Source organism: Dermacentor albipictus, chromosome 7 (genome assembly GCF_038994185.2).
Source record: "Dermacentor albipictus isolate Rhodes 1998 colony chromosome 7, USDA_Dalb.pri_finalv2, whole genome shotgun sequence".
Lineage (NCBI taxonomy): Eukaryota > Metazoa > Arthropoda > Arachnida > Ixodida > Ixodidae > Dermacentor > Dermacentor albipictus.
The window spans coordinates 27,127,535-27,143,678 of record NC_091827.1 but is presented as its reverse complement, the minus strand read 5'-3'; the positions used below and the strand labels follow the sequence as shown (position 1 = coordinate 27,143,678).

General features: G+C 47.9%; 1 protein-coding gene across 8 annotated transcripts in view; it reads left to right on the top strand.

The window, feature by feature from the left end:
* LOC135919267 (neprilysin-2-like) overlaps positions 1-16,144 on the top strand; it is a 55,851-nt gene that overhangs the window by 3,124 nt on the left and 36,583 nt on the right. For 5 of the 8 annotated variants that reach the window (XM_070521805.1, XM_070521803.1, XM_070521800.1 and 2 more), the window contains exons 3-7: positions 618-815; positions 3,869-4,396; positions 5,367-5,507; positions 8,955-9,131; positions 12,156-12,318. In XM_070521805.1, coding sequence (XP_070377906.1) covers positions 618-815; positions 3,869-4,396; positions 5,367-5,507; positions 8,955-9,131; positions 12,156-12,318 — 1,207 coding nt within the window. The remainder of the gene's footprint in view (positions 1-617; positions 816-3,868; positions 4,397-5,366; positions 5,508-8,954; positions 9,132-12,155; positions 12,319-16,144) is intronic. The other 3 variants (XM_070521799.1, XM_070521801.1, XM_070521804.1) reach the window with 3 other exon arrangements.

Here is a 16,144-nt window from a genome sequence, read left to right as displayed (position 1 = left end):
CGTGTCAACGACGCCGCGAACCGGCCTCTAACAGGCGTTCAAAGATACCCTTATGGTTAGAGATGTCGCCCCCTGCCGAGCCTTTCGGCGATTGACAAGTTCGGATGTTTTGTTTGTTTCAGCCTTCTTTTCCCACACTGTACACTCTTAAGATATTCCTTATCAATGCATTCCTGGGATTTGCGTAATAATTTAAAGAAGTAACCGTGCTCTCCTCATGTGCGAGCTGTACCTATGCATCCCTGTGTTTGTCGGTACCAAGGAGTCTCGCTAGGGCTCTTCAGCGTTTCCCATCAGCAAATTAGAAAAGATCCAGAATCGGGGAGTCAGTTTTGAAAAGCTATGAGTCACGCAATCAAACCTATTCTCACTCCAGTCAGTAGAGCTTTGCCTCTTAAAGGCAACATAGCTAATAAAAATCTCTTCAGCAGTGTGTAATGAGAGCGCTTCGGCGTTTCCCGTGTACATTAATCGGGAAGTTGTCGTTGAACTAAACTATCATTTCCTTTGCTGTCTTACTCTTGACAGCTTACTCTGCCCAAATGTCGCCTAAAATGCAAGTTCATAAGCTTTTCGCGGGCTGTGTGTGCCTAACAGACGCGGCAACCGCGGCGCAGGTTCCAGGCACCACCGCAGGCGCTGTCACCGGCGTTTCGGTCGCGATTCGAACGCACGATCGAGACACGGCCAGGCGAGAGAAGAGGGCGCAAACCAGGGTCCTAGTCGTGGCCTGGTGCTGGGGCATGCTGCCCGGTGTCCTGGCGGGTGCGGCGATTACCTACTCCCTCTGGCCCGTCGGGACGCGGGTCACCAAGGTACTGTCGCAAAATTTGGGTACGGGCTAGTTGGTATCACATTGTTTCAAACATCACTTACAGCGCATACAGGGACAAGGGACCAAAAGAACGACGAAGACAAGCGCTTACTTCTTCTTAGGCGTTCATCTTAGGCGGCGGTCATGGTTCCTCTGAATTTTGACTGCCCACTCATGTCGGTATGACGCTTTGTGGGGCGCGCTTTTGTCTAGGTGTCTCAGCATATATGAGTGCCACTCAGCATAAAAATCAGTTGGAAGTCAGCGCTTGTCTTCGTCGTTCTTTTGGTCCCTTCTCCCTGTATGCGCTGTAAGTGATGTTTGAAACAAAGGTACTGTCACCGGCCGTTTAACTAGAAGTGAACTTGGTCGTAAAACGATCCGCACCGAAGTACCGGAATCGTTGTACCTCTCGTATCTCCGGAAATACTGCATGATACGTGTTGGTGACAACTTTTTGATATAAGGTCAACTGCAAATAAGTTTCGCTTTGATTTATTTGGTTAAAAATTCGTGATTAAAGTTTGACGTCTTCACGTCTCTAAACCGTGATCTGATAATGAGGCGCGCTGTGGCATAGGGTTATTAGATATGTCGTGTTTTCTGGCGCAAAAGCAACTGCAACCCCGGCTTTCTTGCGCCGATCACAGCATCAATAGCACGTGATTTTATTCGCCTACTCATGTTTGACCACAGTGAAGTCGCGCTTGGTATTTTGGAGGAAAAATTGCCACTCGTTCGTGTGCATTAGTTTCCCACTCCGTAGTAGTAGCATAAACTTTCTCTTAGGAGCTTAGGGCGCGGTGGGTAGGACCATCGGACCAGGGCTTGGCTGGTCTATGCAGCTCGCTGGGCTTTATCCAGATGAGGTCTCTGGTTCTCCAGGCCTTCGCTGGCACGCCGAACCTCCCACTGCCTGTTACTTGACATTTACGCCGTAACAGACGAATTTGAATTTGGAGGCCACCGTTTACACGTCCACGTTACACGAAGATGCCCGCGTAACGCGCAGGCATCCCCACAGAGTGCATGGTGTATTTTACTACATATTTGGAGGAGCGGATGTGTGTTGGTCTGCGTGCGGTGCCAGTCCCTGGGCTGTTCCCCCGTAGGGTCGGCGTGGGCAAATTTATTGGGATTTGCGAACTATTACTGTTCAACGTATATAGGCGAGGCAGTGTAGTGACGGACGTAATGGCGGACGACAGCACGCTATTAGTAAGTCGTCAAACAGGAGCAAGTTGTGATAAGCTGACATGTTTGAGCGTTGTTGTCGCTCTTTCAGCTTGCATTGAACAGTTTAGCATCACGAATGCTTGAAAAAAAAATACTACCCGTACTACCTATTACCTACTATCTATCAGTACTACCTATCAGTACTACCTATGAGCACTACCTATCAGTACTACCTATCAGCGTGGGTAGGCCTACTGCTAACATGCAACACAGCCGTGGTTGCATAAAATAGGCCAGATCGTCAACCAGCTTTGGTGACCGTCACGAAGGGGTACCGCATTTGTAGCAACTATACGACGGAATCGCAGTACCTGCACGAGCACTAAAAACACATCAATCTATTGAAGTCACGGAGGAACATGGCTTGCCGGACACCGGATGAAACCTTTAAGGATCTTCCAAGAGCACTGCAGCTGTCTTAGACAACGGTGCTTGCCCGCTGGTAAATTCGGGTGGTCGATACGGTTCCCCGAATACAATGGCAAGGCACCCTGCAGGTTCGTGTCAGAGAGAGCACGCGTCACGTGATCCGTGGTTCACTTTCCGGAGAGGTGAGAAGAAATTCCCCACGCAGTATAGCGCAACCTGTCCGTGGTGTGGAGCTAAACCAACATTATACCACATTACATGGGAGTGTACAAGAAACCAGGCATTCCACAAACACAAAGCACCAAGTGCGGAGCAATGGGAGAGCTGGCGCACCAGCCGCGAGCTAGAGGCTCAAAGAGCTCTAATATCACACGCGTGCGAGGTGGCCCGGCTCAGTGGAGCCCTGGACTAGGGGCCCATCCATGGCTGAAGAGGACCCAAGCTTCAAGAATGAAGACTGCGGCGCGACCCGCTAAAACCTTAAAAGAGTCAATAAAGTTTTCCATTCCATGCCATTCCCAAAGCGTAGAACGAAATGCATGAGCGTTCAAGTCACTCTCCTGCTTCAATGCATAAAAGAGCGTGTTGTTAAAAAAGAAAAGTGGAACAACAGTACACTCTCACGGCAAGTTTGATAGCGCATTCATATCCAAGCTGCGTCATTCTAGAAATTCATTCCAAGTTGATAAACAGAGTGCTCCAGTTAACTTTAGCCAGAGTTCTAAAAAAAATATATGCGAATGCCACGAAGCTGGACAGAACCAAGGTAATGTTGTTTGCCGTCGCTGAGAGATACTCAAATCATTATTTTTTTCACTCCGCCTATTTGGATACTTACGTTAATTAAGTAATCGACCCCTCAAATATTATATTTACGTGAAAAGTGTCACCGAGAAAATTCTAGAGCGACATGAAAAACTCCTCATACAGCTTTCTGTTGCTTAATACGTGCTACGTAAACGCGTTTTTCAGCGATTGAAAGCAGCCCGAAAATGCACGCGAAATTGCCGCGCGACTGGCCGCTCGAGGCACTTGTCCGACATGTCCTCCTTAATTCAGGATTCGCGAAAAAGGATGAACAATCGTCACAACCACCGGTGTGACTGTGGAAAGCCCTTTCCGAAAAGTGTGCCGCAGACAGGGAACTATGTCTCTTCGGTTTAAGTTTAAACACGTAGGTATGACATTTTAGCTGATGTGCTTAAGCTTCTCACAACAAGAAGAAGTAAGTCATATCGGTCTGCAATCGACAAAGAATCGCCCACTTAAAATACAGGAGCGACGCCTGCCGTTCGCTTGTCAGATGGAAGTCTAGCAGTGGAAAGAGATGCGCGAAATATAATTACGATATCGTGATTTAACCATATATATATACACATACAGATCGCTATTTCTTTTAAACAGCGGGAAAGCTAGCGTAGAATTTACCATTCCGAATTCCTCCTCCAGTCAACGGAAAAAAGCCCAGATTCACCAGGCGCCGCGACCCCTACGCAATCACCGGTGACTGTGCCGTCCCCGGGGTCCACGATACCGACCGCAGCTACGGTTCGGGTCACGCCAGCACCGCCAACCGTTCCACCGCCGACGGTACCGACCCCTACCATTGCGGTGACCACACCAAAGGTATCCACCGTCCCAAGTCCACCAACCGTGCCCTCGATACCGGCCATGCGCACAATACCGACAGCAACCGCGGTACCCACGGTGCCCACAATGTCCATGGTGCCCACAGTGTCCACGGTGCCCACAATGTCCACGGTGCCCACAGTGTCCACGGTGTCCACGGTGCCCACCAAACCGACGGTTCCTGTCCCACAACCGACGGTTCCGCGAGCAACAATCTATCCGGGTGGACCTCGATTGGCAGCAGAGTACTTGAACGTGTCACTCAACTGGACTCTATCGCCATGCGACGACTTCTACGACTTCGTGTGCAGTAGCTACACTGGGCCTTACAGAAGCGTCCTCGCAAGTGTAAGTAACCGCCGCACTGCCAATCTCCCCTCGTCCCTTAACCACTTCTCGTGATCTCAGGTGTTCCCTGTAGCCAGCAGAAGAACAAAGTCATTCGGACGTCGATCAACAGAGAGCTTCAGCCCCTCCGATATTTGAGGCCCTTTACAGAGCACCTACCGGAGTGCGACGATATACCGCCGTACCGGAAACGTAGATGTGAACAGCCACGCTTGTGACGACACCAAGCGGCCCCTGTTTTACCACAGGACATAGAGCTATTATCGACAGCGACAATATCGGCAACAGCGGTACATCGTTTCAATGTTTTGTTCCGACATCAATTATGAGACGACGACGGCGCATTTTCGCCGTCGCCTACATGATACCACTATCCGTGTACTACAAACTTTTTATGAAATATTTTGTGGCCTGTGTGCCTTTTCGATCGCCTTTCGTATGTTTTAGAATATCTTCATGAGCCAAATTGGCTAAGCCCCCAGATGCGTGATCACAATATTGTAGCGTTTATCTTTACGAATAAGAATGTTTCATTAAAAAAAGTCATTCCGCTTTCTATTGAACTGACCTTCCATTCGGTTTCATGAAAATTGTCCTTTTCATAATTCTGCTTTCTTATTTAATACCTTTGTTTACTCCTAATGTGCCCAGTTCTCCCTTTTTATAATTTACCTCCTTTTATTCGCTTGTCCTATAGCTTTTCTTTATTCTGTACGGGCGCCAGCACGCCGATCGTTATGGTTTAGGGTGCGGCAATTGACTGATTAATGCAGTAGTAGTAGTAGTAGTAGTAGTAGTAGTAGTAGTAGTAGTAGTAGTAGTAGTAGTGGTGGTGGTGGTAGTAGTAGTAGTAGTAGCAGTAGAAGTAGTAGTAGTAGTAGTAGTAGTAGTAGTAGTAGTAGTAGTAGTAGTAGTAGTATTCGTTATTGTTTGCTGCTTTGTACGGCTTCAACTGTTCCCATTCGCGTAGGTCGGGAAGTTCATAAAAAGCACGAGCAAAGCCCTGCTTCTGACCATCGACGTGCCTCCAAGGAATCAGACCTCCGTGGAAAAAGCGGCCGGTCTGTTCCAAGCTTGCCTACAACTTGCGTACAACGGTACTGCCAGTGAGGTACGGGGCGTTTCTTGATAGCCTTGCCCCTGTACGTAAAGAGAAACAGCGCAAAGCCTCCAGGTTCGAAAAAAAAAAAGTTCCGCGCGAAAAACGGCAAACCTCGAAAAAGGAACTACAACATGCGCCCGAACGAATTTCTTGATCAATGCGCGTGAAACTCCAGCTTCACGTGTTCTGCATACAATTTCTTTTAGTTTTGTGATGAAAGCACAATCCAATTCGCCCAGTTTATTCCCTTCCCCTCAACCCCTTCCCCAAAATATTCGCACTTCCGACCGAAAGCCGAAGAACCGATTGCGATAGCAAATTTGTAGATAGCTGTACGAAGTAAGGGTAGTAGTTTTACCGACCGTATAAACTTGTAAACATTCGCTTACAAACTGAATTAACCGCGATATAATATGTAAGCGTGCCTCAACGAGGACGTGGAAACAAACAAGCGCACAGAGACAGTGTTGTCTTTGTGTGTCTCCTTCTTTACATGTCCTTCTTTAGTCGCGCTTACACATTCTACCATGGATTCAAGCCAACTAGCCCGCCGGTGTGTTCTAATTAACCAGCACGGTGTAACGCGCGCACAGGTAAACATGCATACATCTCGCTCGATGAGCGAGGAAACTCGCAGTCAAAAGTCTCGAGTTGAGGAATCGCGGCAGCAGCAAGCGAACCGACCTTCGTGCATTTCTTGCTTCAACGCGAACGAAACGTCGAAAGCTCAGCGCATCAATCAATCAATCAATTTTATTTACCAGAAACAAAAGGAACTGGAGGGACACCTGGGCAAAAAGCTGTCGCATCAGCTTGACGGAGGCCCAGGGTCCCTTACATGGCAGTAGCACTCACATGATATATACACTGAAATCTTTATACACAACAAACATTACAATTTCGTACGTATGCATGAAGATGACATTTTACACTTGAATGCAAATGTACTAAAGTGCCACTATAAAGAAAGAAAGTAGTCACGCAAACCATTTTTATTTAGCGTAGCTGTGTGCTTATATTTGTTTAGTACAGTCGGTATATCATGTGTTAAGGACTGTAGGCTGTAGTTGTTTCGGAACCATGGTACCTTCCACACCTCGGGGTTTCGTGTAGTATGTTTCGTGTGAGTGCAGAGTTCTAGCTGAGCAAGGGATGCAAAATAATTCTTAACATATTCGGATGAGAAGTAAATCGTTTCTAGTAATCTGTGTTCGTATAATACGAAGCTATCGGCCCTACGCGCACTCTGCAAGCGTCGCAAATTCCTTTTGAAGATGAGGCCCGCGCGGGCGCGCACTTTAGCCGCGTCGCAGATCGCTTTCGAGACACACGAGCGCCGGCAACGCGTCTACTACGGCGTCCGCCAACCGCGTGTCCGACGCCGTAGTAAAGGCCGCGGTTGTCTCCACTCCGTAGGAGCGGCGGGCGAGGAGGACATCAAGGCGCCCCAGCAGTAGCAGCGCCGCCTAGAGGTAGTGGCCGGAGAAGAACGCGCCAAATAGAGAAGACGCCGTAGCATGGCGACAGCTACAAACGGGGACATTCCCGTGCCTAAACATGCTAAGCGCAAGATCTACCCCACGCAGTACGAGAGCAAGTGCCCATGGTTTGGAGACAAACCAACCCTATACCATAGCACATGGGTTTGCCAGAAAACAGAAGGGCTAGCCATAATAAAATACCCGAGTGTGGTACAGCTAGTGGGAAAGGATGCTATCCAGCGACATCCTGAAAGTCCAAGGACTAGTAAGGCGTGCACGCAGGGCAGCTACCCTCAGCGGAGCCCTGGACTAGAGGAACCGACCCTGGAGAGAAGATGGAAGACTTCATCTGAAGCCACAAAAATCACTGCGAAATAGAGCAAATAAACGTTTTTCGTCATCATTATTATCATCATCATCATCCCTTGCCTGACCCCCCTGCCTCGCGCGCCACAGGAGAGGGCACGCACCCGGGCCGCGTTCCTCGCTCCCGCACGCGAGATTGAACCACGTTCGCCGGCTCACGCTCACACGCTTTTCCCTATGCAGAACATCACGGCGACGGCGACGGCGACGGCAGAAATTGGCCTGCAGTGTCCATGTTATTGCAATAAAATTTGGAGGACGCTTCAACTTCGCCTTTAAGAGCGGAACGGGATAGCATTCAAAGATCCCTGCCTGCTTTTCATGCTTCCCGGCAGCTGCCGCTTACCGTAACGCTTACCAGGAAACGCTCGCGGTCAACTCTGCGCACGAAGGCAAGCTGTCTGGTAGAAACGCGCGCTTCCGCTTGGGCCGATCTCCTGTTATTCTTTCGCACTTTTAATATTTCAGGCTGAGAAGAGCTAACAGACGTGATATGCGCCGTCGGTGCTTTTGTTTTTCCAATTACGTTTGTTTGTGGGCTGCATCTCGAAATTTCGAGGAATAACTTTGTAAAGAATCAAAGACGAGTTATGTGCAGCCTTGGTGGTAGAGGAGTGGCTGGGTAAGCTTGGTTCGCAATTTGGTTCAAACTTACTTCTCCTGAAGCGACGACCTACGCTGGACGCAGGACGCGGGATGCCAGGCGGCGACGCTGGGTTTTCTGCGACACGCTACCTTAACGCTACTGCGTTATAAGCCGCTGAGAAATTACTTTACGAATAAACCCATATGCATCCATCACCCACGCATAAATTGCCCTCAGTACAGCACTATCCACGTTCAAGTCTATAAAAGCATATTTTAGCACCATACTTCGCGAATAGTGTGGCGATAGAGAGCTTTAGGGGGGCGCGATACGTGATGGTACAGGCCCACTGCACATATGAGCGTTATATCACTCACTACCACAGCAGGTTCACTTCGATGTCGTGACAAAAATGGCAGCGCCCATACCAACACAGATCCGAATTCACCTTTGCTACTTGCTCCCAGCTATTGCATGATATAAACGATAAAATCAGCCATCGCTTAGTTAGTCTCACGCTCAGTACAATATCTCCCAGTGACGTTCTCTAATCGTTATTATGATCAATTGTTCGTTTTGACGCTGCTATAGGCATACATAGACACGAAACTGAACCAGGAAGGTGTTTTAAAATCTACCTAGCAGATGGCACGACAGCATTCCCATTCGCGTTAAATTAGTGACGCGAAACTCACTGAAAGCCCCATTCTAAATCAGTGCATCACTAATTCGATTCAACCATCGAGCACGGCACACGACGATGGCACAGCCTGTACCCGAAAAGGTCCTCTCGCGTAACCTCTGCGGCGGTTCCGGAGAGAAGCGCAGAGGTATATGCGCAGAGAGCTTGTGCAATATCACGGTCAGACATCACGAATCACACAAAGCTAAAACTCCGTATACTGCGACGGAAAGTTGTCCGCGTATGTAACGAGATTCGCTCTACAGTGGCAACGGGAAGTGTGTGTGCCCCTGCTCGTTGAGTCAGAAGACGCCTTTGGATGCAACTTTTCTGGCACGCAGGCGGCTGCGCTGAGGTCGTTTCTTAAACCAATCGGCCTCGATGTCTCCAACATGGCTCCCGACCCGAAGTTCATCGTCCTAGAGAAGATGGCACAGTTGTCCATGGAATACGGCTTCCCGAGTCTCGTCAAGTTTAGCTTTGTCCGAAGACCGACCCGCAGCAAGAAAGTCTTAGATGTAAGCTCTTACCGCATTTACTCTTGCACGACCCGTACTTGCGAAATAGTTTTGCTCAGTCCGGGCCTTCCAAGAGGCAGGCTTCTTAGAGCATCACTGAAGACTCGTACTGCATTCTAAAAATGCTATGGGAAGTAATCCAACCACTGGCGGCCGTTCACGAATGCATTTATAGTCGCCGACTGACTTTTCGGACACGGGCATTGCCGCGAGCATGTCCGAATAATTCGGAGTCCGAAAAATCGAACGGCGTGCGACGGTAAAACGAATTTCGTTTGGACTTTGGACCGCCATACACAGAAGAAAAAAAATCGTTTACGGACTCTTGCTCAGCGGTGCGCTCCATTAAAATGAAAGTTTACGTGAAATTTCGCGATGGCCTCGACCACGCAAGCGCTTGGAGTTCACCCATCGCGCAGCGACGTGCGTCTACCCGTGCGTCCATACCACCTGCGTCGATCCCATGTGCGTCGATCCGATGTGCGCCGATCCCACGTGCGTCGATCCGATGTGTGTCGATCCGATGTGCGCCGATCCCACGTGCGTCGATCCGATGTGCGCCGATCCCACGTGCGCCGATCCCACGTGCGTCGATCCGATGTGTGTCGATCCGATGTGCGCCGATCCCACGTGCGTCGATCCGATATGCGTCGAACCCGATGTGCGTCGATCCCGACGACCCGTGCGTCACGGGCCGTTGCGAAGTGCAGGTACCACGCACGCGGCCTTGATTCTCGCCCCGGTCGGTTTAGGCGGCGCTGCGGAAAATCACTATAAAGGTTTGCTGGCTTTATTGATCACACGCGGAGCTCACGCCGTTCCGTCCGTAAGCGCACAGACGCACTTGATAGGCGTTCACGGCCATTTGCGACCCGATCGCTTGAGGACCAAAAACGCCACAAAAGTGGCCGTCAGTCCAGCCAATCCTCTCACGCCCGATCGTGCACGTGGTCTTGAGGTAAAAAGATGGAGGACGCTTAAGCTTCACCATTCAGAGTGGAACGCGATAGCATTCAAATATCCCTGACTGCTTCTCACGTTTCCCGGAAACTGGAGCGCATGTAACCGTAACGTTTACCGGGAAACGCTGGCTGCGAACGCTTTCCACGAAGCGGGCTTTCTGGTAGAAACGCGTCTTCTTGCGCGGGCTGCAATGCGGCAGAGGCGCCATCTGGAGGTATTGCAAGGAAGCGGTCGCGCAACTCCGTGGCCCCCGAGATACTCACGGGCCGGCGCGCGCACATGGAAGACGCCGTGGCTGGTCTATTAGTGGTAAAAACGCTGTAAAGGGCGTTCCTTTGAATTTTCGCGACACATAATTACGTTTTCTCGTATAGTCAAATTACAATCCGACGCTATCATATCTGTAGGTTGTGTGTAAGTGATAATTTACGATTTTTCTACGTATGTTAGCTGGAGAAATTGAGTTAGTTCAGTAGCTTCCTTGCGCCACATGGAGGACCTGGGTATGGGTTGTTGCAAAATATTGCCGAAACGGCGTCGGCGCTATACGCCGACACCGAATGTGCTGCGACACAGGGTCTTTAACGCTATCGCTCAAACATTTGAAGCGTGAGCTGCCCGATCCGGAGTCGGCCACAGAAGTTGCGGTTTGGTGGCAAATGCAGGTTACGGTACTGATAATACCATCGCCGGCAGACCAACTATAGTGCCATCCGCAGAAAAGAAGGGGGAGGAATTGGTAGGACAGGATCCCCTACAGGCATAGGTCACACACGGTAGATCACAGAACGTCTATATGTACGATAAAACACAAGGTATACGCACAGGTTTTCAGGAAGAGAGAAAACTTAATTAGTTCAAGCAGGCTAGGTTACTATTTGTATAGATGCCCCGTTTTGAAGGGGACGCCAGTAAATCATCAACATGACCGTCCCGAATCGGGCCTTTAAAGCAAGAAATGTGCAGAGCAAGATTATATATTCAGGAAAGACCCCGTAGTACGGACGAGAAGAAATGGGCGGCTAGAGTACGCAAGTATGTGCTGCTCGCAGCGAAGTACACTCTTACCATTTGTGTGTGTGTGTGTGTGTGTGTGTGTGTGTGTGTGTGAGGGTGGGTGGGTGGGTGGGTGCCTGTTTGAAAAGCCTCAGTAAGAGCATGTAAATTTTGCGTAATTTTCTTGTCAGTAAGAGCATGGCAAACCCTACGTAAGAGCATGTCGAGGCGCACTGACGCCGTAGGCACCGCCGTTCCCATGCCGTCCCGCTGACAGCGCATGCGCAGCCATAACGCGCTCCCTGGTTGGAACGTTCTGCAGAGAGGCGGAGCGAATTTCGATGTCAAAACGACGAAGCGAAGTGGATGCGCCCTCAGCCCTACGCTCAATGGTGCAGAGCTAGGGCAGTGTTTTCGCGGGCTTCTCCTAGCCGACAACGAAGATGCAGTCGAATGCCTCTGCAACGAAACAGGCCTTTAGAACGAAATGGCCTGTATAACGGAGGAGCAAATTCTGTCCCGGTTCTATTGTAGGCTGCGAGGTTCGTGACCGTTACGATGAAGCGACCTGCATAACGAGCAACATTGGAGGCTCCCAGTACTTCGATATAAAGGCATTCGACTGTATAAGTCGCAGAAGGGGTTCGTTCCCGAAATTCGACGCTGCGCGTAAACCACGTGGTTCCCGGGGGCTCTGTGCCGCGTTTGTACGAAGGGACGAATGCACGGCGTGTCTTGTGGTTCAGCGCGTTTTAGTGCTGAATATATATATATATATATATATATATATATATATATATATATATATATATATATATATATATATATATATATATATATATATATATATATAAGAAGTTCCGGTTTCTTTTTGCAAGGTGCACGGCTGAGGGATGCGTTCGTCACTGAATTATGCAGTGCGTCTGTCATATCATAGTGCGCCATTTTCCCCTGCTGGCTCGTGAAAGCTTCGCTTATACACTAATTGCCACAGTGCGTGGGGCATAATTTTTTCTTACAATGGTAATCTCTCTCTCCCTGCCTCTCTCTCGGTGGCTTTGGCAGATGAAGATATTCGACGGCGACAAGGAGTGGATAAGGACTTCGCACAAAAACCACAGTGGCCGCGGTGCTTTGGCAGCGTACTACGAGAAGTACCTGAAGTTCTACGACTCGAACCTGAACTTCACGGCTCTCACCAGCCGCATCATCGCAGCCGAGAAGGCCTGTGCGTGCACTTGTTCTTTCAGTCGATAGAGCAATCGATGGCTAGAAGGTTGATTTCGACGATCGCAGGGGACATGCTAAATGTTGCTCTTTAAGGTACTGTGTTTTCGCTGAAAGGAGTGCTGGCACGACATTTTCCTGTATTCATTTCTTTCTCCTTGGATTTGAGTGAATGTTGTAGAGCTGTAAACATTTAACGAACGCTAGGAGCGCCCAAAGTAATTTAATACTGTAGCTTTTCTACAACCACTTATGTTTCATTACTCGCGAGGTGACCGTGCCGTGACGTCATGAAGCAGAATGTGGTCACGTGGGAGCAGGATATTGCCACATTGTGGCGCTTGCGCGAGCTCGTTTTGTGCTATTGTAGTTGTGAGGCTCGATGTAGCAGCATTGCAGACAAGCGAGAGAGCCAGAGTGAGTGCCCAAACTGAGCAATGTACTGCCGCCCACATGACTGCACCTGCCTCATGACATCGCGACAGAGTACAAACGCAACCGGAACTGGCTGCAGAAAAGCTGTATTTGTATTGATTTATACTGGGCACTGAGATGCTTGCCATAAACTCTTTGTGGGTTTAGATGTCTCTAACCTCCATTTATTGCAAAGAAGAATGTATAGCCTAAAATTTACACATATCTGAAATTCTGAAATTTCTACCACGCGAACCTCGAAACACAAAAGGTGGCACTTGGCAACTGCGAAGGTTTCAGAACACGTAAGCTACTTTATTTCGATGATTGCGCCTGAAATGCCGTACCAAGCGTCATCGCTGTTATCATGACGTCATGGCAGGGAAGCAATGCAGTCGCGGTGGGAAACGCAGCAGATCGGTGTATCACCACGCAATGACGCATTCACCTCTTCAATAGTGTAAACAAAACTCTGTGCTTGAAGCAAATATTTAATTGTCTGGGACTTTCAAGTATATTATGCAGAATATCTCATTTCACTATCACTTTATTCCAGCAAGGACTGGCTTCTTTATCTTGTAATCTTACGATTCTGGAGGAGCGATCACCCGAAAGCGGGCATATCCTGCAAGTTAAAGTTTGCATCTGACGTAAGGTGCAATTCATTAAACACTGCGAGTTCGGCAACTCTAACTTAATTCTTTAATCACAACAAACTGAAGTTAATTGAATTTAACCTTGCAGTAATCGTGACCAAATGGTAGCGATCGGACAAATTGGTTAAAAAACTAGGGTGTCCAATAAAAAAAATACCGGTTTGACTCGCGTACGGGTTCAGCGCGCACCAATTTTGTTCCGGTTCAATCCCGGCACGGAGAAAAAAAAATTACAACGGTTCGCCCACACTGAACCGGTTCGCGAACCGGTTCGGCACAGTAAACATTATCTTGCCTTTTGGCGACATGCTGCACAGTGCTATCGGCTTGTCCGCAAAGGCGCATGCGCAAGAGTTGTCAGGAGGCAAAAGAAATGAGCTCTCTAGCACGTGGGAGACCAACATGAATGTTTTTTTGTATAAATATCAATGAAAGTCTAATGTTGTACAGTTACGGCACCCATATACGCAAAAAACGATTATCTGATGAGCTTGGACCCGTCCGTCCTCCCTCTCCCTCTTTTCCCCGCTTCCCTGTATTGTCATCCAAACTCACTACAGGAAAAATCAACAAAAACTTGCTGGGTGTTCTCACGGCCAAATTTTCTAACTGAATCGAGCACGAAGTGTACGGGGAAAATTACCGTTGAATACTGAATCGAATACCGAATATTTGCACCCCGCCACCCCCAAACAAAAAGCGAATGAAACAGTTCATCGCTTCTGCTCAGCAACACGAAGCTTCTTTAAATTATTTGACACCTGTTCGTGGTGGTACAGATACGGTCAGATCAATTTCGCTGTGATAATGAACGCAATTAAAAAAGAGGAACAGCACGTCCCAAATGCTTGCACTCGCGTGTCGTGCCCGTTAAAAAAAAAAAGGCTGAGTAGGGGCAATGTTACACAGCGGCGAGCATCACTGATAGGCTGCCTTACACGCAGCCTGCTTACAAACGTCTGGTAGTGTTGTCCGTGTGTGACCTCCTCCGTGTGTTTGTTGAGGAACTCGGTCGTATGCGCAACACCTGCAGTGCTGTTGAGCCTGAATCGTTCAGACGAGTCTCAATTTGCATGATTCGTTCGACCTGCAGACTACAAGAACTGCTGGTTGCCCTTATATAACCGTTATTTTCCTTCTCTCTCTCTCTCTCTCTGTGTGTGTGCTTTAAGACAGGCTCGGGTTGGGGTCGGGCACGTTCTAAGAATATCGGATCGGCTTCGTGTTCGGTTCCGGCTGGCATCCCGCGGTTCGAGTACGGTTTTCAGCTCGGGTTCGCGATCGGTTCGACACCTTGGTAAGATTGAAGCGCTACTTCAAAAGTTTCCATCTAAAATACATAGAAAGAGAAAAATCATGTTGTTCCTAGACTACTGCGTGCCAAACTTGACATGCGGGCTGGTTGCGTTTAAAATGAAAAGTTAAAATATACTGATTGCCGAGAGCAGATTTTCGTTTTGACAGCCAATCTCATTTGAAAATGCAGCGGAAAAATGGAATACTGATCAAAATAAAACTCGCATTGACAACTTTGAGCGAGCAATAAGCAAGAATGGCGTTTCACAACCCTACAGGCTATAGGCATTTGAAGATTACGAAATAGACGTATTATACCTCTGTAGAATATAGGCATTTGAAGAGAACAAGATAGATATGTATTATAACTTTGTAGACTAGGCATTTCAAGCGAAAAAAATATATGTATTTTAATTCTGTAGACTATAGTTCTGTAGTTCTGTAATTCTGTAGAATATATGTACTATAACTCTGTAGTATATCATTTGAAGCGAACAAAATAGATGCATTACACACCGATTTGAAGAACACAACAAAACTAAGTAATACTGTCGTGAAACACTATCAAACGTTGCAATAATTTTACACAAGCCGAGTAGGGTAAATCATATTTGTACGCTACTACCAGAAAAGTATTTGTAAACTGCTTCAGTTTAACTTAAACGCTTCTCACACGACAAATGTAATGTCATTTTCATCGAATAACATTAAGTGAACATAGGTTCATTTCCCAGTGTGCTGTCACTCGGCGAAAACAAACGTAATTTGAAAATGATGATCACTTTCGGGGAAAAGAAAGTAACGAAATTTGCACACATCGCCTTTATATATGTTCAACAATATCCTTTTATATTAAAAGACATGCTTAAAAATGTGTGCTTGGCCGTTTTACACAATCGGTAGCAACTGCACAGCAGAAACCAAGTCGAGCCAAGTCAAGCTTAGCCCAGCCAAACGAAAAACAACTTGCCCGACGCCATAGATCTACTAAATGGTATTTGCATACTTTTGTGAAAACGTACGTTTCTGCTTCAGTCTACTGAGCGCAATTTTATGGCTTTGGGCACGAGATCCTAAACACACGATTGCACCGAAGGACCGGGTTGCCGGGACTAGACAAACATTGCTGACACCGGTGTCCAGCCGCTGAAGTGAGAGACTAGCTTTTTTGTCGAAACGTTGCGATCCACATGTGCGTCAATAAACTTGCACATATTTAGTGAACAAATATTTTTTTAACTACACGGATACGAAAAAACATGAGTTATAGGTGTTCAGTCTCAAAGTGAACGCGAAAGAGCTTTGTGACCTCGTTTGGCGTAAAATGTCGTTTGAACGAATATGCTTACTTTCTTTTCCTTGTGACAGCAAACAAATGACCGAATGTAAATCCTTGTAAATGACATTAGATTTGCCTTGTCACAGGGGTACTACAGATATTTGCCATTTCTTGTAAAAAAA